Source organism: Rattus rattus, chromosome 8 (assembly GCF_011064425.1).
Source record: "Rattus rattus isolate New Zealand chromosome 8, Rrattus_CSIRO_v1, whole genome shotgun sequence".
In the NCBI taxonomy this organism is placed as follows: Eukaryota; Metazoa; Chordata; class Mammalia; order Rodentia; family Muridae; genus Rattus; species Rattus rattus.
In genome coordinates, this window is record NC_046161.1 from 106995716 (window position 1) to 107019172 (window position 23457).

Consider the following 23457-nt stretch of genomic DNA (forward strand, 5'->3'; position numbering starts at 1 on the left):
TAACTCTATTCATGTGGGCTGGAAATTGGAAAACAAGCTGAATGACCATCAGCCGATGAACAGATAAAAGGAATTGTGGTCCCATTCACACAATGGGTATACCTCAGCCATTTAAAAAAGCATAAATTTGCAGGTAAATGGATGGAACTAGGAAAAAATCATCATGAATGGGGTAACCCAGACCTCAAAGACAAATAGGTGTGTATTTACTTATACATGGTGCTAGCTATTGAAGTCTTTATTGGGCAGGCTACGCTATATAATCACTGAGGTTAGGTACAGGGTAAAGGAAGGAAGGCGACATCCCTAGAAAGGGGAAGTAGAATATAGATTTCTAGAAAAAAGACTGAATGGGAAATCAAATTGGGAGTAGAGAAGGGGGGGTAAGGGAAGGAAAATAGGGGATATGGGTAAAAAAGTACAAGCCCTTTGAGGGGGGTCATATAAAACCTAATACAATAAGCTTGGTAAAAAATATACAGATTTTGGAAAAGAAATCTGGAATTGAATTGCCAAGTAATGGGAAGAAAAGAAAAAATCCCCATTTAGATATCTCTTGTTAGCAAACAAAACCTCTAGTTCCAGGATTGGGTTGCATCCCCATTGAGCTTATTAGCATTGAAACCCTAAACAACCCAGGCTATTGACAAGTACCAATTTGTTCTCCCTGAAAACTGACAGTGAGCCCTACTACTGAAGAACCAACCTCCCTACAATTTCTGCATGGCAGGGGAGGGGTTAGGCTGGTGCCTGCAGAGCCCTGGCTCCCACTGATTAGTGCAGTACAGTACTGAAATGCTCTGTATGCTACCAGAGAAAGTGCCAAACACCCTGCAGCCACAAACCCCAGTGATCTATCTGCTTGTCAGATATGCGGTGCAATGGTGGCACAAAAGGTGGGGTAATGACAACCACCGACTGATTGGAATTAAAGCTACTCCATAAAGAAGGAACCATGCCTGACCCTTGGTGCTTGGGTGTTGAGGGCAAGATATTCCATGAGTAAATGGGAAATCAATATACTCCTAAAGGAACACCAATTAAATGACTTGTAGTAACGCGTTCTGCTGTACTCATACATCAGTGTCTCTCCAGCCATCCTCAGAGGCTTCCTATGCAGCAGATGGGAACACATACAGAGACCCACAACTGAACAAGCTTCAGAAGCGTAAGAGCTTGCAGCAGTCCATCCCTAAGTGGGATGTCTCCATCAAATGCCTCCTTTGAGCCCTCAGAACTCTGAACCAAGGGAAGAAGAAGAGGAGGAAGAAGAGGAGAGGAAGAAAGAAGATAAGAAGGAAGGAGGTGGAGGAGGAAGAGAAGGAAGAGGAGTTGAAGAGAAGAAGGAAGAGGAGGAGGAAGAGGAAGGAGAGGAGGAGGGAGAGAAGAGGTGTGGAAAGAAGATAAGAAGAAGAGGAGGTGGAGGAGGGAAGAGAAGGAAAGGAGTTGGGGAGAGAGAGAAGGAGGAGAAGAGGAGGAGGAAGAGGGAAGAAGAAGGAGGAAGAGGAGAGAAGTGGAGGGAGGAAGAAGAGAAGGAGAAGAGGAGGAATTGGAGGAGGAAGAGAAGGAAGAGGAGAATTGGAGGAGGAAGAGGGAGGAGGAGGAAGAGAAGGGAAGAGGGAGGAGGAGGGAAGAGGGAGGGAAGAGAAGGAGGAAGAGGAGGAGAAGAAGAGGAAGAAGGAGAAGAGGAGTTGGAAAGAAGGAGAAGGAAGAGAAGGAGGAGGAAGAGGAAGAAGAAGAGGAGGAAGAGGAGAGGAAGTGGAGGAGAAAGAAGATAAGAAGGAAGAGGAGGAATTGGAGGAGGAAGAGAAGGAAGAGGAGGAATTGGAGGAGGAAGAGGAGGAGGAAGAGGAGGAGGAGGAAGAGAAGGAGGAAGAGGAGGAGGAAGAGGAGGAAGAGAAGGAAGAGGAGAAGATATTGTAAGAGCCAGAGTGGGTAGAGAACACTAAGGAAGCAAGGACTTCTAGACACAACAGGACTGACACATGAACTCACAGACACTGGATGCATGTATGAGACCTGCTCCATGTCTTGCCAGAGATGGTCCAAAAGTGCTGTCAGAAGTGGACAAGTGACCCACTAACCCAATAAGCTACTTACCAATTGGTAACCAGTCACAAGGGAAATTAGTTTCACCAATGCTCAACAACAGAGGGGCCAAACGACACAAACTCAGTGAAATTTTTTTGGGAAGAACTTTTTTTTCTGTCTTACTCGCTTCATCTGGAAGTTTTATTTATTTTTTTTTTTTATACTGAATAGATCTTTCCTTATATAATATAGTTCCTGATTTGTTCTTTTTATAGGTTTTCTGTGTGTGTAAACATGTGTGACAGCATCTGTGTTTCTTGTGTATTTTTCGCTCTTTTTCTGTTTGTTTGCCTATTATTATTATTACTATTACTGTTATTATAGGTACCTTTTTTAAATCTAATGACAGAGAAAATAAAAAGGGTGTGGATTTGGGTAGATGGGAAAGTACAGGAGCATCTAGGAGGAATTTGAGAGGGGAACCATAGTAAAACATACTGTGTGGGAAAGTGGCTTTTTGATAAAATAATAACTTTAATGAAAGTAAAAATTAACTCATTAAAATAAAGTAAGGAAAATCATCAGAAAGGACAAACAAAAGAAAACCATTTCTATTAAAGAGGGGAATTTCTAAGGACTCAGATTTTCTTTTACAAAGAGACCATTTTGTAACAATTGCTAATAATCTTGTAGGATTTTAAAATTTTTAGCTATGTCAATTTCCCAGTTCCAGGTTTCCCAGGAGATGGGCAGAAAGCTTCTAGAATTATGAACTGAAATACTTGAGGACCACAGGACATCCTGTCCGCTAATGATTCTCCACATATATATGTTACATGAAGGTTGAGAACCTCAGACCATCTTTTCTCAATCGTAGCAGGCAAGATTCTGAAAACTCCTCTATCTTAGGTTCTTGTATAGGTTTGTTTAATAAGTAGCCAGGATAGCATTGGCTATCAGGGGTATATGTGTGTATAAACAAAAAGTCTAAGGTTAATCATCATTAATATCACTCAGGCCATTTTTAACCTTGTAAGCATTGGGCCTGCTGCCATGCCATCAGCTAATCACAGGAAAAGCACGTGCACGGACTCTTGGACCCGCCCAGCTTTCCTAGTCTCCTTCCTCAGTTCCAACCCAGAACCATGCACTCTGAAAGGCCCCATCCCTCTAGGGATCCTTTAACCGCTGCCTTCTGTTTTGATACACACTCGTGATCTTTTGGAACTATAAAGCTGTAGATGTGGGGAGAGGATCTGGGCCATTAACAAGTCCTAGGCACTTGGAGAACACAGAGAACAAAGTCTCTGGCACCTGGGGTTGGGGCAGGGGGGCACTCTTCTGCTTCTTCCAGAACCTTACCTCAGGTTTAAATGCAAGAGCCCTTTCCCCTCTACCTGGCAGGCACTAACACTGTTCCTGGTCGTGCAGATTTCTTGTCCTTACGTCTTCATAAGTAACCAAGTATGAATGTGCAAATCCTCATGGTCTTGGTGTGGGGCAACTCCTGTTGCTTGGGCATCAGAGCTCCATAAAGGGTAAAAAGTGCTCACATGGCGTTAGGAAAGCTTGTAGCAGCCTGAGCAGCTGACTTACTTGTAACAGTACCAGCCCAGCAGAACAGGGAAGTCAGCTGTTCTCTAACACTGACTCAGGTGTCCAGCTATAAGCCCAGATGTTTTTCTTAACCACTGCTACATAAGGATAAATATGTTGCACTTTCTTTCCTCCTGGGCTGCTCAAACTTCAGTCATCTTTCATCAGAGGTAATTTCTAGGGAACAATTGTTTTGCAAGACCATTTATGACCTTGGGTTTTACAAGGGTAGTCTTTGATAAAGCGAACTCAAATTGAATTAATGATATAAAGTACTTCTCTCCCTAGATCAGTTATTTGATAGTTAAACTGGAAAGAAAGATATAAATCAAAAGCTGGTTCAGAGAAAATATAGGCGGACAAAAAGCAAAGGCATCTGTAACAAAAACCATTACTACTTGTGTGACTGACACTTACTCTTTGGCCGCACCTGCTTTTTTATACATAGAATGTTCTCAGAGATGGGTCCCACCTCTTGTAGGTACTCCCAATGTGAAAATCCTAGGCATGTGGCTACCTAGGAATTTTCCATTCCAGGAAGTTTAAGGCATCGGGAAGTTTTGACCTACTATGTATTGGCTGCAGTCTGGACACACCAGACCCTGATTTTAGGAGATGGCCCCAACAAGCAAACTGTGGACTCTCCAATGCCAGGAGACAGGGAACTCACTGAGATCGTCAGTATCACGCAGATGAAGAGGGAGAGGACGGAGAGGTAGATCTGCAGCCTCTTGCCACCGAAGCGCTTCCTGAGATATTCTGGCATGGTCATCACCTGCAGAGACAGACAGCCACAGAGTTCAGCTCGGAGCCTGATGCATGCAGACGGTTTGACATCTACTAAATGACTACAGGTAGTTAAGCACTATACAGGACATCTTGGGGATACAAAGGGGGAGACATAATTCCTTGGCAGGCGACAATTCTGGATTGAACAGGCATCGGAGAACAAAGTCACAATGTCCTCCACGCTCGATGTTCACTATGTATTCACAATTTTGCCAAATGATAGTCACTTTATTGAGTAATGAGGCAGCAGTAAAATTAATATTTATAAATATATAGTGCATTGTGATATGGGTTATATATATTGTCTATATTGTCTATATGTCTATCTATTCTTCTCTATATATAGACTTTTATGTAGCGACATATATGCATACACACATAAAATTGATTTTAAAATTTGAAGTATTCTGTATGGTCTTGGAAAGGGGTACAGGGCTTTCAAGAGTTCAAGAATCGATCAGATTCCCATTTTATGAAGTTGCACTTGGGCATCAAGCGGACAATGGACTTGAACAAAGTCCATGAACTCTGAGCCTGGGATGATAGGCAGTGAAGTGCTTGCCCTGCAGACACGAGACTATCAGTTTGATGCCAACACCTGTGTAAAAATGCTGGCCATGCTAGTGTGGGCTTGTAAGCCAGCACTGACAAGCAGACACAGGCTGTCCTCCTGACCTCCATATATGCATGCATGCATGTGTATGTGCACACACACACACATACACACACCAATGTTCATGAAATCTTGGCTAGGAATGGTAGCACATGCCTTGTAATACCAAATTTAGGAGGCATGGCCAGAAAGATCCAGCGTTAAGCCAGATCACCACTGAAGCACTTCTCTTAAGACATGCCCCTGATTCAGCTCTGCTCTGCTCTCTACCCTGGAGGGAGAGCTATGTGAGAACCAATATGGGCATCCTGCTTTCTGGAAACATTGCTCAAGAAGTCTCGTACAGCTTTGAGGATGCTCTAGTCAGGTTTATGTCTACCACAGTGGCGATCAGGCAGGAACCCCTGACTTCACCTACTGACAGTCACATTCGATCCTGGGGACCCATGGGCAAGCAATGTGATGTTTTTTCTTCTTCCTATAGTATTGCAATGGGACCAACAATTCAAGAACAGGTTTCAAGATTTAACCCGAAGGCGTAGTAAAGAGAAATAAACACGTGACAATCGTCAGATACTCACCCCAGCCTTGATGTAAATGGGGACAAAAAACCACCCCTAACACCAGCAGCAAGGCAAATGATGACTGTAAATCCAAGGGCAACAATTAAAGGGGTTTGGCTTGTGGCCTTATGGGAGCGCTCGCTCTGAATCTTAAGACAAATTTAACCAACAAACAACACACTTTACTTAGCTCCGGTCTAATATGATGTTATAATAATATAATACCTGATATTTGATAGGCAGATGTTAATGAGTTTTAGGTTCCTGGATTAGAAAAAGATCCACAACCTTTGTCAAAACAAAGAGGCAATTATGCGTAGTGTCAACATTGTGAAAAGAGCTTCTGGAAGGGGACAAACATCCCCAGGTCCCTTTAAGTCTTGCTAAATATATCCATGCTGTCGATACAGTCTGGCATTAAAATACGGACAGCGCCCATCATGTTCTTTCACAACTAGTGAGGTGGGTATAACCAGCAGTCATTATTATAAATAAATATGAAGGATGTGGCTTCAAGGTTAGAGAAATTCAAGGTCAAAGCTATTAAAAAAAAAAAAAAAAAACCTAGATGTCTGCAACCTACCAAGGCTGTATGCGATGGGTTATAGGTTGTTTTTCCATACAATGGAGTGTGGTCTTCACTGTACAGTTTTTGGCATTATCAAATCAAATCCCAAGGCCACAAGGCTTATGTGGCCAAATCTGGAGTATGCCTGATATTTTGAGGTAAAAAATAGGCAAAAGCAACAGAACAACTTTCAGCCTTGGAAAGTCAGAGGCATTTTGTAAGGGGCCCAAGTGCGTCACTTCCTGAGTCCATACCTAGGGTGATTTGTTTAAAGCACACGTAGTCCAACTCTGTCTATCCTACCAGTACCCACATTTACAAAACAAACGTTAGAAAGGGTCTAAAAAGGGCCTGCGTGGTAAGCTTAGTTGATAGAAGCACTGTCCATACAAGCGGCTCACCAGGTTTAAACCCCAGAGCACACAGTGGAAAAAATAATAAAAGAACAGACTCCTGAAATGTGACCCCAAGCATCGAGCAAACCCTCATGGTGTGTGCCAACAACCCCTACTGTTACCTATGGTGGGTATGCTTCGGTGTGATCTCTCTTTTAAAAATGATTTTTTTGAGAATTGCTGCAAGCATAATGAAGTCCTAATCTCCAAGTCCTCCTGTGTCTCTCACTGTCTCATGATCTATTTCAGTTTGTCATATATTCAGTTATCTTACTGGTGTGTGTGTGTATATGTGTGTGTGCGTATGTTTATGTGTGTGTGTGTGTGTGTGTGTGTATATGTGTGTGTATTGTGTGTATGTGTGTGCAAGTGTAGTGTGGGTATGTGTGTGTATGTGCATGTGTTTGTGTGTATGTGTGTGTATGTGTATGTGTGCATGTGTGTGTGTATATGTGTGTGTATGTGTGTGTGTGTGCATGTGTATGTTTGTGTTTGTGTGTGTGTGTGTGTGTGTGTGTGTGTGTGTGTGTGTGTGGGACATGCACTGGCTGATCCATTTAATGCTGCTCAAATGTCTATGTGTTTAAGGTTTGACCACCTGGTATTGTTTAACCTACCAAGAAAAAAAAAAGCCACAGGGAAACATAATTTACACAGGTGATTCTTGAATGTGTCAAATGCTTCTGTCTCTGTCCTCTCCATACCACAGTTGGTGTGCATTTGTTTTTCCATGATCATAAGCCGTGAAAACAAGGAATAACACTGTTCTGTCATTTAAATATCTATTCGTTTTGAGCAGGGTGTCATTAAGTAGCCAGGCTGGACTGGAAGTTACTAAGTAAACAGATTATCCTGAACTCACAGAAATTTGTCTCGTCTGCCTCGACCCCCTCTGTCCCTTTCCTCCTCGGCCTTTCTCTCTGCCTTTCTGTTTGTCTGCACCTGCCTCTTCAATCCTGCATCTCCCCCCTTGCCCTTGCCCTTGCCCTTGCCCCCACCCCATCCCCCCTGCCCCACCTTCCAGTGCTGGGGTGAAAGTCCTAAATGCCTGACATACATTTCTCTCTCCTTGAGTCTATGGTGTGCCGCGAACACGTGTGGAGGTTCAGGCTAATGACGAGAATCTTCCTCATTTGCTCACACCTTATTCTTTGAGGCAGAGGCTCTCAATCAACCTGAAAGCTCACAGGCACAGGCTAGTCTGACTAGCCAATTTGCCAGATCTCGTCTCCTCAGTGTTCACATGGCCTCTGTGGATCTGAACTCCAGTCCCCATGCTGCTCTGGCAAGCGTGCGCCACCTTGGAGTCTCTCTCCTCGGCATGCTTCTGTTTGCTTTGAATCCTCCTTCTGGTTCAGAATGGACACACACTGTGGCATCTCAGAAAGGAGACCTGTGAGCTCAAACAATCACAGGGGACCAAGTGAAAGTGGGGCTTGAACTGTATGAAAGTGACATCCTGTGGGAATGACTACCCAGGAAAAGAAGGTTATAGAAGCACTCAAGGACAAACAAAGAGCACACTGGGGGGGGGAAAATAAAAACCAGAACAAAAAGCAGGAGGAGGACATCGGATGGACTCCTGGATACATTTTTGTTGAAAACATGGATACATTTTGTTGAAAATGCAGAGGTGGATTGACTGAAAAGAACAAAGGGAGTTTCTGTCACTCGTGTGACTCAAGCGCTGTAACTCACGATTCCTGTAGCTGCACCTGTCCCAGCCAGGCCCCAAGTGACCACTGCCAATGTTGCTGGCCCGAACAGAGAGGCGCCCATCTGCAAGGCAAGCCATCAGACTGACGACATGGTTCTCAACCTTCCCCTAAGGCTACCACCCTACAATACACTTCCTCAGGCTGTGATGAGCCCCATAAAATTATGGAACTGTGATTTTTTTTTTTTTGCTACTGTTACCAGTTGTAATGTGAATATCGGAAATACAATGTATCTAATATATACCCTACCACCAGAGAAGGGTTGGGACCCACAGGTTGAGAACCATTAGACAAAGGTTGCTTTAAAGATTGAAATAAGAGTCCTTGGATACAGGTAGGTGTTGAAAAGTATAGGTCCTGCTTCCTGCAGCAAAAGCAATGAACATCTGAGCATTCAAAATCTAGTCTTTTACCGGTTATTCTGTGGCTCATGAGCCAGAACAGGATTCACCACGGAGAATAGTTAAAAGCCTTTCCGTCTGTTGGTTGTTTCATCTGAAAGAGTAGCGTGTACAAATTTTCAGCAATTGGACGTTAAAATTCAGCATCCATCAGTCTTGCACTGCAACACAACCTGGTTTCCTAGGCCACAGCACACGGATTACAGGTGCCTCGGGTAGCAGTGGTATCGTTGCGTGTCCATGATAGACTCGGACCTCTGAAGCCCAAGAGGCTTGCATTTAGGCCTTTTTACTGAAAAACCTGAAGAGCCTACTTTAAGAGAACATCAGTGTATCTCCAAGGGTTCTGCGTGGAGCCTCAGATTCCAGATCTCCTACCAGCACTGGATGGGGACAGACTCAAGGTTCATCAGAGGATTTCTCTTCCTTCTCTCACAGCCCCCCAGCCCGGCTTTCTGTCCTTAAGGCAGGAGAGTGCTCCTCGGTGGGCAGAGACTGGCTCTAGTCCTGATGGCAGAACTGGATCATGAGACCCTGCAGTGCTGTCTTTATCTGTTTTACACCCTCTTTACATCATTCTTTGTGTGAAGATGTGAGGGAGCAGGTCAAGGAGGGAGCTGGTTTGCCCTCTAGGATTAGTTGAAGGGATCCTTGTTTCCCCCAAAAAGAATAGCAGGAAGCCAATGCTTATATCTGCTTCTATCACCCTCACCAGATTGTTAATTCCATCTCCCTTTATGGTATCTAGACAGGGCAGAGCATCTGTTGAAGGGAGCATTACTGAGCACCCCTGTATGCCGAATCTAACCCAGATACTTTCTAGGTTCATGTAGGCGTAAGCTGACTCTACCACAATGAAACATGGGGCTGAGGCAGAGATATACCAGAAACTCAGAAGAACAAAAAAAATCTGGCGGGCAACCATCCAAGAGAATCACTGTGAACATGCACCAAGAGTGAACTGAGCCTGCAATCTGTTAAGCGTGCAGAACAGAAACAGGATGTGCAAGGCGGCACTGGGTGATCAGGAAGTTAAGCTGACTCTGAAGTGGGTGACTGTGATCAGAGGAGATAATCTCCCAGGCAGGGCAGGATTAGCTCAGGAGAGGGAGTAGAAAGGGATTCAGGGATGTAATCAATGTTGAAGGTTCTCCATAAGAACCGAGGAGAGGCACACGAAATGGAACTGAATTGATAGGTCTGCAAGCCAGGCTAAAGGTGTTTTTAATTGATTATATGGTATGATCATTCTGGAATCCCAGATGGCAGTGTTAAAGTGGAGGATGTGGGGGGGCAGGGAGGGAGAGAAAGAAGGGGGAGAGAGGGAAGGAGGAGGGAGGGGGGAAGGGATGGGGGAAGGGAGGGAGAGGGGGGGAGGCAGAATGGGAAGGAGGGGGAGGGAGGCAGAATGGGAGGGTGGGGGGAGTGGAGGGGCAAGAGAGAAGGAGGGAGTGAAGGAAGGAAGGAAGGAAGGAAGGACAGACGGACGAATGAAAGAATGAAAGAAAGAAGAAAGCTGGCAGGTACTCCTGCTACCACCATGACTTATCAACCCATGTGTATCCTCAGAAACCCTGACCCCTTACTGGCCACCAAGTCATAGATCGACCAGCCAGAAAAAGCCTCCAACATTGCTTCGGTTTGTCTTCACCATTGCCTGAGCAAAAAAAACAATGGGAAGGTTAGCAACTCGAGTATGCCCAAGATCAAGGGAACCCTTGCAGCTGCTACACACAGTTTCAAACCCCTGCACCGCCATTGAGAGACGATGGCTTTGCAGGTCGAATGATGCAGCCATCAGTTTTTTTTTTTTTTTTTTATTAGAGTATTTCTTATATACATTTCAGTGTTATTCCCTTTCCCGGTTTCCGGGCAAACATCCCCCTCCCAGCCATCAGTTTTTAATGGACGTACGAATCACCTCAAGAAATTATGCTCAAAACCAAGATTTAATTTAGCTCTGAAAGCAGAATTTCACATCTGGAAAGCTGTCTTTGGGAGAAAAGTTTGCGCCTCAAAGTCAATACTAGAAGGAATAAACAATATAAAAGGTTTAAACCTCCCACTCGGTGAGCGAGAACATGAATGAATAAGTAGTGAGAGAAGCAACTGAGATAAAAAAAAACAGCCTTTGTGGTTTTGATACTGGGTGCTGGGCGTGCCAAGCACAGTGAGTGCAGCCAGCCCTGGCTGTGCTCAAACATGGTCTTGCTTGGAGAACGAATTCCTTCAGTGCAAATATCATTCATGCCACACACAGGCAAATTCTCCAGGCGGAAAGACAGTGATCCTTGGACAGACACTGTCTCGCCAACATTCCACTGCTCTACCCCTGACATGTTCTCCCCTGTGACCTTAGGGCCCACCCAGAAATCTCACTGGGCTCCCATACCCACACTCCAACAGCCATCACCACCACAAAGTAGATGACAATGACAGAGATATCCAGCAGGATTATTGATGTTGTCTGACAGTGAAGACAGCTCTGAGCTTCGGTGCTGGTGCTGACACTTCGCTGTGGGCCATGGCTCTAGGCAGTGCTGTCCCCTGGTGGCATTGATACTTCTTTATATATATAAGTCCCTAAGTTAATGATCAGCCCCGGTGGGAAAGGGAAGAAACAGAGGCGGCTTCTGTGCACCAGAGACCTTTAAACCGTTTGCTCCTGTGTGTTCAGGGCTCTCTCTCTCTCTAAGGTGACAGTGCCAGCTTCAGTGGAATTGGAAAATCAAGGAGAGAAGCCAGAGCTGGGGACAAGCACTGGTAGTAACAGGCGACAATTGGCGCCAGTATAAAAAAGACGCGCAAAGGGAGATAAAAGGAAAATAAGGGAGGTGACAGGCAAGGGCGGGACAAAATCAGGCAGCATAGGCGACAGGGGTTCCTTATCAGACAGATGAAATTCCTGGGGGAAACTTGTCCACTGAAATTGAGGTTGCCCAGAGCAGGTTGTCTAAGTCGTAGGCTACACCAAGACCTCAGCAAGCTGTGCAGAAAGGGCAAGGGCTCCGCTGTACCACACGCAGAAGGATGTGGGCGGGGGCTTGAGGTGGCTGAGGTCAGACCTTCGAAGAGTGAATGAAACCTCAAGCATGTGCTGGTGAACCTCATGGCTCAGGATCCGGGCTACTAGGGAAGACACCTGGTTGGCCCTTAGAAGTAAACCTTCAGGCGTCCTCCCCAGCTTTCTAGTTAAATCGTGACGTAAAACTTACCTCCCACAAAAAGCTGACAATGACCCTCCCCATCAACGCTGTTCCCACAACACCGCTCCGCCCCCTCCCGTTCTATAGGCTTCCCCCTTTAATTCAGTTCCTTTTTGCCATGCAGATGATCTTTAAATTTTTTTTTGTTTTGTTTTTTGAGATAAATGAATAGAGCTAGGGGAAAAAAGTCATTCTGAGTAAGGGAACCTAGGCCAAAAAAAAGGACGAGTATGTTTTTCATATATATGGATAGTAACTTGTTAGCGTTTGAAATGTGCATCACTTAATCCAAATGATTGCAGAGGTTAGATACCTAGTAAAAGGATTTGAGGAGGAGAATTTCTTTTCCCCCCCTCCATCTTTATTAAACTTGGGTATTTCTTATTTACATTTCAACTGTTATTCCCTTTCCCAGTTTCTGGGCCAACATCCCCCTAACCCCTCCTCCTCCCCATCCTCCCCCCAACAATCACGTTCACTGGGGGTTCAATCTTGGCAGGACCAAGGGCTTCCCCTTCCACTGGTGCTCTTATTAGGCTATTCATTGCTACCTATGAGATTGGAGCCCAGGGTCAGTCCATGTATAGTCTTTGGGTAGTGGCTTAGTCCCTGGAAGCTCTGGTTGGTTGGCATTGTTGTTCACATGGGGTCTAGAGCCCCTTCAAGCTCTTCTAGTCCTTTCTCTGATTCCTTCAACAGGGGTCCGTTCTCAGTTCAGTGGTTTGCTGCTGGCATTCGCCTATGTATTTGCTGTATTTTGGCTGTGTCTCTCAGGAGAGATCTACATCTGGTTCCTGTCAGCCTGCACTTCCTTGCTTCATCCATCTTATCTAGTTTGGTGGCTGTATATGTATGGGCCACATGTGGGGCAGGCTCTGAATGGTGTTCCTTCAGCCTCTGTTCTAAACTTTGCCTGAGGAAGGAGAATTTCTTAAAGAAGGGGAAAAAAAAAAGAATACACTGTTATGGAGATTCAAAGGGAAGCTAGAATTGGGGGTTAACTAGGAGAGATATGGAAAGCGAAGGAAAGGAGGGAATGTGAGGAAAAAAAAATAACACAGAAAGGCCATTTGAAAACATGGAAGCCCACTGTAGAAGCTTCTAGAAGATGCACATATGTGAATGTAATCAAAGTGGACTCAACGCATGATGGGGAGACAAGGTCCAATGAGATATCTTATACCACCAAGTAAAATCCCCCAGTGCCAGGATTGGGCTACATCTTGCTGAATCACTGGCAAGGAACCCCATGTAAACCCCCAATACCACAGGGCATTGCCAAGGCTATTGGTTATCCTCCATAACCTGATGGTATGCTCTGTTGCTGAAGACAACATTTATTTGTGTCCTTGAGCGTGAGACGTCAAGCCAGTGCCTAGCGAGAACCTTCGCCCCTACTGACTAGCCTTCCTGATGCTGCAGAGTGCTCTGCGTGCTAGTGGAGAAAAAAGATGATTACCACAATCACCTAGCTACAAACCCTGTGACCTCCAGCGGTGACCGCTTGCAAGATATAGCTGTGCAATAGTGGCACAAAGGTAAGGCGAACCAACCACTTTGTATGGAATTTAAGGCCAGCTCGATGAAATAGAATCTGTACCTGACAGTGATAAAGGGACTAAGGACCTGACTATCTACTAAACAGGAATAGGGGATAAAATAATACTATTATCTAGCTAAAAGAACATGGTAATAAAATGACTCCTAATGACCTATTAATATACCCTTACATCACCAACTCATAAGACAGAAGCTTTAAACCTATGAGCGTTTCTCTTAGAACTGCCTTCCTTACGTACTGAAGTCCTAACTAGACATGATAACCCACCAACAAAACCTGTAGTATCAGGCATGGGTAGTTTCTTTTTTTAGTTTTTGGCCAATAGGGTCCCAAACCCAACTCCAAACATTACAGGTTATTTTCAAGGCTACTAGTTACCTTCCACAACCTAATGGTAAGATCTTATTGTAGGCGTTACCTTATACTTATGTCATTAACGAAAAGAAATAGAGTTGGTGTTCAACAAGAAGCTTTACCCCTACTGGGAAGTAATTATTGTGCTTAAAAAAGGGGGGAGGGGCTAGAGAGGTGGTTCAGTGGTTTAGAGCACTGAATGCTTTTCTAAAGGTCCTGAGTTCAATTCCCAGCAACCACATGGTGGCTCACAACCATCTGTAATGGGATCCAATGCCCTCTTCTGGTGTGTCTGAAGACAGCTACAGTGTACTCATATAAATAAAAATAAATCTTTAAAAAAAAAAACGAGTAGAGAAGAAAATCACTCTCCAATTTTGCTCACCTACAAATCCCATGATCTACAATAGTGACTTTCCTGCAAGATATACCCACGGACATAGTGGAGTGAATGTCCTGAGAGTAACCTGCCAATGTTGGACTGGCTTTAAGAGCTGCTCAAGAGATGGGTCCCATACCTGACATGGTCAATGACACCAAGAACCTGAAACAAGATAGCTCAGGAACCATGCTGGTAAACCTTTTTACTATAAGTCTACTGAATGAACAAAATGTCTCCTAGTGACATATGCTATAACCATAGCTGACTGAACCACTCACTAGTCCTCCTCAGATAATCTTCTTTTTGCAATAGATGGTAATTGGCACATAGATCCACAGTTGATTCACATTCAGAGAATTGGACTTGGAGCACTTAGCACTAAGTGGGATGTCTTTATCTTATCCCTCCCTTCAAAGGTCGGGGATTGTAGTGATTTGAATAAAATGGCCATCACACACTCATAAATTCGAAATGATCAGTCACCAGGGAGTGATGCTATTTGAAAGGATTAGGTGGTGTGGCCTTGGGGAGGAAGTGTGTCACTGTGGGTGGGCTTTAAGGTCCTAAAGCTCATACAACATCCAGAATCTCTTCAGACTATAGATCAGAGTGTTCTCTTAGCTACTTCTCAGCACCACCTTGGTCTTCCCCCGTGCTCCTGTCGCCATACTCCCCTGCCATTATGGTAATAGATTAAACCTCTGAAACGGCTTTCTTTTTTTATAAGAATTACTTTTGGTCATGGTGTCTCTTCAGAGCAATGGCATACCAGCTAAGACAGTTGTCTATACAGATCTACACAGAAATATAGAAAGTGCCAGAAGTGGTGAACCAGTCTAAAGAAATAGCATTATCCATCCAGACATGGCTGAGTTACATGTGGAATTATACAGAGATCAGGAGAACATATGATTTGTATACATTCAACCCAGACACCATCCCAGAATAGAGAATTAAAGAGGCACAAAAGTCCTCCACTTCCTTCCAAGAAGTTATTGAGTGAAGATAATGTACTGAAAAGAAAATCAATTTTTTTTTCTTATATCATAAATTATTATCCACAACTACAATTTCAGGGCGAGAAGCTTCAGGCTCAAGTGGCTGGGCAAATACAAAATGAATTCCATGATTTTTTGTTTTATTTGAGTTTATTTGTTGTTTTGTTTAGCTTTTATTTTTTTTCCTTCCTTTTTTTTCTTGAGATAAAAATCATGAAGGATGTGCATTGATAGAGAATCTGGATGAGTAGATTAGAGAAAGAAAGTTGTATAAAAAAGATTTTGAAATTAAAAAATTAAAAAATATACAAGTAAATGAAACACACACAAAAGTCAATAATCTATCTAGAAAAGAAAGACTTAATGTTCTGACAGGATGTTTTATTGATGGAAATATCAACATTTTTAGTTCTGTTTCCATGTGAAATGCACATTTGTCATACACCTGAATCAAGTATTTTATATTGACAATGGATCCTTTTTTTTTCCTTCTCTTTTTAACACCAAGTCTTTTTGTACCTTGCTGCTTCTAAATGATTTCAGACTTTAGAATTACTGCCAGACAGAGCGCCTTTTGTAGTATGAGAAGGCATGCTCTGGAGACCACAGACAGAATTCATCGACTTGATTTGCCTCCAAAGGTTTAGCTGGTGCCTCACATAGCGTGTTGGGTTCTTTTTTGAAACCAGAAGCTACAATATAGAGACCTTGGATTATCTGAGGTCAACTAAAAAGAAAGAGATGTGGACCATGGAGTGGAAAAGCAGCAGTAAGAAGCCATTTTGTTAAATCTTGTCCCACTGAAACAGTTGAGGTCTTCAGACAACTATCATGTCCTTTCCTCTGTGCTTGTGACTCACAGGCCAACACTTTCTCAGACATAGGATGAGACCCAAGACGTGAGATAAAAGTGTCAGACAACATGGCAGACTGGGCCCACGTGGGCCACTGGAAAAGCTATCACAAAACATTGCCCTTGGAGGGCAGGCAGTGAGCACGATATTCTTGAATGGATAAAGCAACCAAAAGGAAATTTCAAGCTCTATGAACATTCTTGATGGGGAGGTTAATCCTAACTCCCCAGACAAAGCATTAGCAAAGACACGACCAAACATTAACACGTGTGTTTGCACGTTCTTGACAGGTATGGCCCTGTTGCTTCAACAGCAAGTGGGGCGGCAACTTTAGGCAGTTGTCCTTATCTTATAGACGTGGAAACCACACCTCATAGAGATTAGGCAAGCACGGAGTCACAAGTCATACCCAAGGGGCCATCTGAACGTGACTCTAGAGGCAAAGTCTGTGGCGCTATCAGAATCAAACTCGGTCCGAAGGGCACATCTGCAGGCTGGGTACACACGATGCTACTTACTGTAAAAATGAGAAAAATATATAACAGCGGAAGAGCAAAGTGGTATTTAGGATGACTTTAGTCATTCTAAGCCCACCAAGGGTGGTTGTCCTAAACACTACAGCCATGGTCTGATTTTCTCTCCCTCGCTTAGTGTCTTCCTATCACCTGTATGCACTCAGTACGGAAGAACATTTGGGAGGCGGGGATAAGATCATGTTCGCAGCTGCATGCCAGTCCATCTCCGTTATATCTATGAGGGATGACACCCCAAGGGGATCCCTCAATCCCACAGCACACGATCTTCTCCCCATGCATTCTGTACTACAAACATTGCTCTTTATCAGAATGTAAAGCTTCTCAAAAGGGGGACCATCGTGTTACAGGCGACTGCTTTTTAGAAATACAGGATCCAGGAAGGAGAGAGAAGGTTAGAGTCGTTCGATCCATGGAGAAGTGAAAGTGAAACCTTGACACGCTGCCTTCCATTCCACCGCTGCAATAGGATCCCTTGAAGCCGCTTCCGAGGTTACGCCCACAGAGTGGTTGCTGCTGACGTTATTGGCGAACAGGGCGCATCTGAAATTCCAGGGAGGTGGCTGGGGTTAAAAGACCCAACCAACGTTATTGTTAACAGGTGATAACATGTTGCAGTAATCTCCAGCCAAAAGCTCAGCAAAAAAACACACAACTCAGTTATAAGATTTATAAGCTCGCACCTAGATTGGGCAGATTTCACGACAATTATTCCACAGCTGTGAGATCTCTTGCTGCTTATGGCTTCCAGGCCCTCGGTCTCTCTGCTCCATCATCCTTCCACCTCCTCTTTCTCCATTTTCTTCGCTGTTCCCTACTTTCCCCAACTTCTCTAAAAACCTCCAGCCCCACCTGTCCCCTTCCATTTGCCCAATCACAGGCTCTAGCCTTTATCTGATGAGTTAAAAGGAGAAGACTCCCATGGAATCACCAGTCCTTGATCACTCCTAGTCTCCTGTGTCAGGGCACCCCACTTGAGGAAGCAGAGTTAACATCAGAACCCCAAAGGGCACCAAGAACTTGTCCCCAGCGGTGCCTTTGTTTGCTCCTTTTTAAATGATTCCTGCAAATGTGCTTCACGGTCCTGAAAATGTGTGCTTGTATGCGTGTGTGTGTGTGTGTGTGTGTGTGTGTGTGTGTGCATTGTGCAGGGTGTGTGTATGTATGTGTTCGTACATAAAATGTACTTATACTGCCCCTTTGCAGGTTATAAAGGTTTATATGGATTCCATGGCACACCCATTTTGCTCAATAAATCTTTTTCAATCAATCAATCAACGTAAATTTGAGAACTCACATACCCTTGAGGGCAGAGGCAGGCAGATCTCTGAGTTGAAAGTCAGCCTGTCTACATGAGTGAGTTCAGGGGCGGCCAAGACTACACAAAGAAAAGCCCTGTCTTGAAAAAACAAAACAAACACAATCAAACAATAACAACCAAACACACACACACACACACACACACAGAGAGAGAGAGAGAGAGAGAGAGAGAGAGAGAGAGACTCCTTTTCAAATTGTGATGATTCCTTTATATTGGATCACCAATGGCTGCAGCCATAATGGCTTGTCTTATTACCAATCCTAGAAATTATTGCTGGGGCTGGATGGTAAAATCCATGGTTATGAGTACCGACTACTCTCTTCCAGAGGAGTTCAATTTCAACAACCACATGGTGGCTCACAACCATCTGTGTGATGGGATCTGATGCCCCTTCTGGAATGTCTGAAGACAGCGGACTGTGTGCTTATATACATAAAACGCCTTTTAAAAATTATTACTGGATGATGTGAAGAGAGGTCTCAAAAATGACACACGATTAGCAAAACCACTCACATGGACAACAGAAATCAGTCAGCGGATGAGCACTGAGCACGCACAGATTTTACAAACAGAGCCATTGTTATTGGTTGCTTAGGCATGATGCTACAGCAGTTCCTGGGCGTGAGTTATTCTAATGTGTCATTTTCATCCGACTGATGGTCAAGTTAATGATATCGTGAAGAGATCAAAACTCTCAGGTGACCTTTGAATGGCCATCATTTTGTTGGTCTTTTTGTTAGCTGTTCTTCAAATTATGTTTGTTTGCCCATATTTGTTAGCCTTTTGAGGGCAGTCCATTAATGGACCTTAGCCCTCTGTAGACACTACCATTTCCTTTTTTAAAAAAGGTAGAGAGAGGATGACGGGATATTCAAGGCCCCCAAAGTGCTCAGACAAGCTTTGGAGGATGCGTTAACCACACAGGGTTTATTTCCTTCAGGGGAGTCTGTCATAACCTGCTTTCTGCTGAAAAGGTTGGGGAACAGATGTGGTTAGTAGCCTGGTGACCTTTTAACTGTCTGTGTGGCTAAGAATAACAGATCCTCCTCTGGACCCTTACTGGACTTTGCTTTAATCTTGGAATCAGTCTTTTTGGAAGAAGTCACATGCAATCAATCTATAGAACCCTTCTTTATGGAAGATGTGGGATGTCATTACCTCTTAAAGGTATCCATGGTGGTCAGACACACTTCCCCCATCATCATCACCAGTATCACCTGAAGAGACGGTGTATTTTGTCAGTATGTATTTTGTGGTTTGATTTAGATTGTGTGTTTTGCCTGTATGTATGTCTGCACCATTACGCCTGGTGACCAAGCAGAGTTTAGAACATGGGGTTTGATTTTTGAAAAATTACAGATGGTTTGGAGCCACCGTGTGGGTGCTGGAACTAAATCCAGGTCCATACAAGAATGTCAAGTGTTCTTAACTCCTGGAGCCATCTCTCCTGTTTGTTTGTTTGTTTGTTTGTTTGTTTGTTTGAATTTCTCCTCTTTCTTCCTATGACAAGTCATACGCTCCTTTACATAACCATTTAGCAATGGTGTAGACCTCTTAGAGAACTGCTGCATTTTATATTATTTCTCACGGGTTCGGGGGTCACAGACTTTTTATAGGGGTGTGCACGCGCATGGATACAGCCTATCCTTTCTTGAGACTCCATTGCCTCTGATCAAAGGACAGGTGACTTATCAGAGAGGTCTCTCTTTCTCCAGGTCCCGTCTGTTCCCAGAGGGAGGGCAAGAGTCTGCTGAAAATTCTCTGTCCTTCTTATCATGGCTGTAGGATTCTAACATGATTTAAGAACACTGAGAAAGAAAGCTTTACCAGTCCTGTAATTTTAACTCTGTGCCATTAGATAAAGCCACACAAATGGTTTTAAGTAAATCTCGGTTCTGCTATGATCTACAGTTGTGGGGTTCTGCCCCACTCTGTTGAGCTGCACACTCCGTCCACACCTCCTTTTGGGTCCCTCACGTACCTACCCTTACATAAAGTGATTGGCCTACACCACACCCCATCCCACAGCCTGACAGACTTTTTTTTTAATTTCTAGCTTTAGGATTTTAATAAACTTACTCCCACTTCCACAAGCCTTGTACAGCTGACTTCTACCTTCCATGACTTAGCTTTCAAAGCTTGGTTTTATTCTCATTGTTTTTTTTTAACACAAAAAATCTTATTTTATTATACAAAACCATTTGTTTCAAAAAAGTTCTCTCAATAATCTTCCTCACACAGATTTACATTTGTTAAAGGTAACAGAGGTCCCTGTACTCACAGAGAAGCCCCTAGGAGAACTAGGAACGTTAACTCATGCAGAGGTCTCTCCTCAATGCGGAAGATAAAATCGAATACCTGTGTTCCATCCAGAAAGCTGAGGGTGGAGGTCGCTAATGACCTGGTGCTTTTTGCATATCTGTGGAGGCAGACTCACCCAGATTCCCCAAAATGGTTATGCAGCCCTTCCAGGCTGGGATGTCAATCTGCATCCGGTTTCATTCTTATCTCTTTGTGGGGCCCCTCCCTGCCTGGATACCTTCAGAGGTCACCTCATTTGCTGTTTATCTTCCTAAAACGAAAATTGATTCAAATACCATGCATAAACATCGTAGCAAATTAAGATTACTTACACACATTACGTTTTTTTTTTTTAACTGTCAAGTCTTTCGTAAAACCTCACCACTTAGAAATTTGCAATTTTGTAATCTTTTCCACTCTTGTGGTCCACGGATCCTGAGACCACATTTCAAGAGCCTTGAGTTTATCAATGACCTCGAGTGGGTGGAAACTATCTTTGTAAGCAAGAAAAGCAGGCAGAAAAGTACTGTGCCAGCCAGAAATTTAATGATTAACCCTTGTAATCGCAGTTTTAGACTTACGTGGCAAATTTTACTGATGCCTTTTAAAACATCATGAAGGGTCGTTAGTTCTACTGTTTGTCTTTGGGAAGAAGGATAGTGACCACTGACATACTCCTTTCAATGCTCCTATTATTAACCCCAGAGTACTTCACCCACAGTGTTCCCAAGCTTTTCTGTTTGATGATTTGGACTTGGTGTCCTAGACCCTTTGCCTGCCTCATTCTAATGTAATGTTAGTGCTGTCTCAGTCTTTTTCTGACGTCTGTTTCCTTTGTCCCTGGCCATTCCAGTAACCTCTAAGTCCCTTGTGCTTCAGGCCCTTAGTCTTTTTGTAACATTTAACTGCATCTAGTCAAAAAGTTAGTCGCCAAGGGTCTATCGCATCTGTTGACCAAGGCCCTTTTTATGTTCAATACCAAGTACCCTGTTCACTGAGTCTTTAACCTTTTCAAGAAGTATAGTCCTTTTGTGTGTTGTGCATTAAAGGCCCCTAATGCCCCCTCAGAGGGTCAAATGATGCCAAACGGGGCCAATTTATTTCACAGAAAGTCTGAGGAGTTAGCTTACCACTATAATTTCCTGGATTTCTTTTGAAGGTTTTTGTTGTTGTTGTTGTTGTTGTTGTTGTTGCTGTTATGTACCCAAATGGGTAACCTTACTTGATCATCTACCATTTTCTGCCACTAAGAGACAGCCACCTGACTGGAGAAATGGCTCAGGCTGTTAAGAGCACTGACTGCTCTTCCAGAGGTCCCTAAAGTTCAATTCCCAACGACCACATGGAGGCTCACAACCATCTGTAATGGGGTCTGGTGCCTCTTCTGGTGTGTTTGAAACAGCCACAGTGTTCAGTGTTTCACATAAGTAAAAATAAATAAATCTAAAAAAAAAAAAAAAAAGACAGCCACCTAAGAAGGAGGAGGCTACAGTGCTTTGCATGTTGCTGGCTCCCTGCCTCTTCCTTAATGGGGGAATCTTCCTGTGCCTCTAGCCTCCGTGAGTTCAGAGTTAGAACTAACAGTGTCACCCATAGGACCAGCTCACTCCACATGAAGGTAACTGCCAAATCACAGTCAAGGCTCGACATCATCTCATGAGCAGCCATTCATATGTCATCTCCATCCCATAACTCAAAACCCTGAGCATCTGTAGAATGGTGTTTTCTCCACCCTATGTGGGATTACCTTTAAATTCTGGGGGTTCCAGGAAGTGATGAGGTCCTTCTGCTCTGGGAGCTATTTCTAGAGAGAACCAAAATGAATCTAGTTCTTACTAATTTGATGGACTGTGTTTCCTGAACACATCTGGCTGGCCTTACTGGGTCTGTTGAAGTTTTGGGAACTTGGCCCAGGGGGCACCAGGAGGGTTTATTCCTTGATAACTGGTGTCAGTAGTGTAAGCACTTCCAGAGCGGTAAATTGGTCTCTGTGACGACTGGCACAGGTGGGATCACCATCACCATGTTCCTGGCAGACCTCACAAGAAATGTGGGATTCTGATAAGGGAGAGATTCAGGATACTCAGGTTTTTCCCGAAAAACAGCTTTGATGGACACTAATAGATCAGTCCAACTTCTGCTTGAATGAACTGAATACTAGTAAAGCAAAACGGGACTTTCTAATACCATTGCCTTTGTCTCCCATAAGCTGGTGGACAATTTATAATTCCACATTATTTGAAAGCCTAATGGTGGGTATTCCCGAGGACCACCCGGTTGTGGGGGAAGGGTGCTTTGCGATAGCAAGGACTCACATGGAGGATTCTGTCGGAGATTGACCTCGTGCTGGCCACTGTCCTTCCAAAGGTTCTGGGGAAGCTTAGTAAGCAAGGAGGAGGTTGAAGGAAAGATGTATCAGCTTATGTATGTTCAAGGATGTTGTTAACCACTACTGTTGTGTGGGGCTTTTTTATTTCAGGGCTCCCCCTGGGACTTCCACCATGATAGCAGTCAGGCAGAAAAAGGGACAAAGTTCAAGGCACAAGACGGCTATTTCAACCATTCAGCATACTATTTAATAACACGGAGTACCCATAACACTAGAAAGCCATGGCCTCCCATTTCTAGGAAGTCTTAATTTTTCCAAATGAAGTTATACACCAGAATGTTATCACTTTCCAGCACCCCACCTCCCACCTCTCCAGCCCTGATACCTGCCCAATTACACCCTGCTAAAATGAATTGCTTATTTTAAGAACGCCACCCAGAGAGAGAATATATGATACCTGCCTTTTGTTGGGGCCAGGTTTTGATCACTTAGAGAAAATGTTTTCAAATACTTGGGCATGGGCACGTGAACTGTATTTGTTTTCAAGGCTGAATAATGGAAAGCCATCCATTGCTGGGGACAACATAGATGACAGGGACTGCCAGCAGTAGGCCAGGATGGAGACATCTCAGAAGCCCGCAGCAGCTCTTTTTGTAAAACTGGGTTGTTTCATTCTCCTAACCTAGCCCTGGGACAATGGCTGATAGATTTCATTTGTGCATGACTGCCTTTCAGTTGGCCTTGGTGTGCATAATTATTCTGATATATCTGACTTTCCTATTTCTTTTCCTTCTGTTTCCAGGAATTCTATGAAACTAGATGTCTTTGATGTTAAGTGATTTTAAACAATTGGAAATTGGGGCAAGGGGGCACAAAACACAGCCCTAATAGCCCAGGCATGCTGTGTGATCTCATCTGAAACAATGTAATAACTGCACAATGGT

The 23457-nt window shown here is 43.9% G+C and overlaps 1 protein-coding gene across 1 annotated transcript in view; it reads right to left on the reverse strand.

Moving 5' to 3' along the window:
- The window catches only part of LOC116906999 (solute carrier family 5 member 4A-like), a 44815-nt gene extending 33600 nt beyond the window's left edge, over nt 1–11215 (reverse strand). Inside the window, 10 exon segments of the mRNA XM_032909928.1 lie at nt 4298–4402; nt 5611–5646; nt 7307–7322; nt 7877–7904; nt 8250–8334; nt 10261–10289; nt 10292–10331; nt 11067–11120; nt 11122–11194; nt 11196–11215. Coding sequence (XP_032765819.1) covers nt 4298–4402; nt 5611–5646; nt 7307–7322; nt 7877–7904; nt 8250–8334; nt 10261–10289; nt 10292–10331; nt 11067–11120; nt 11122–11194; nt 11196–11200 — 471 coding nt within the window. The 5' untranslated portion in view covers nt 11201–11215.
- Nucleotides 11216–23457: the final 12242 nt, after the last annotated feature.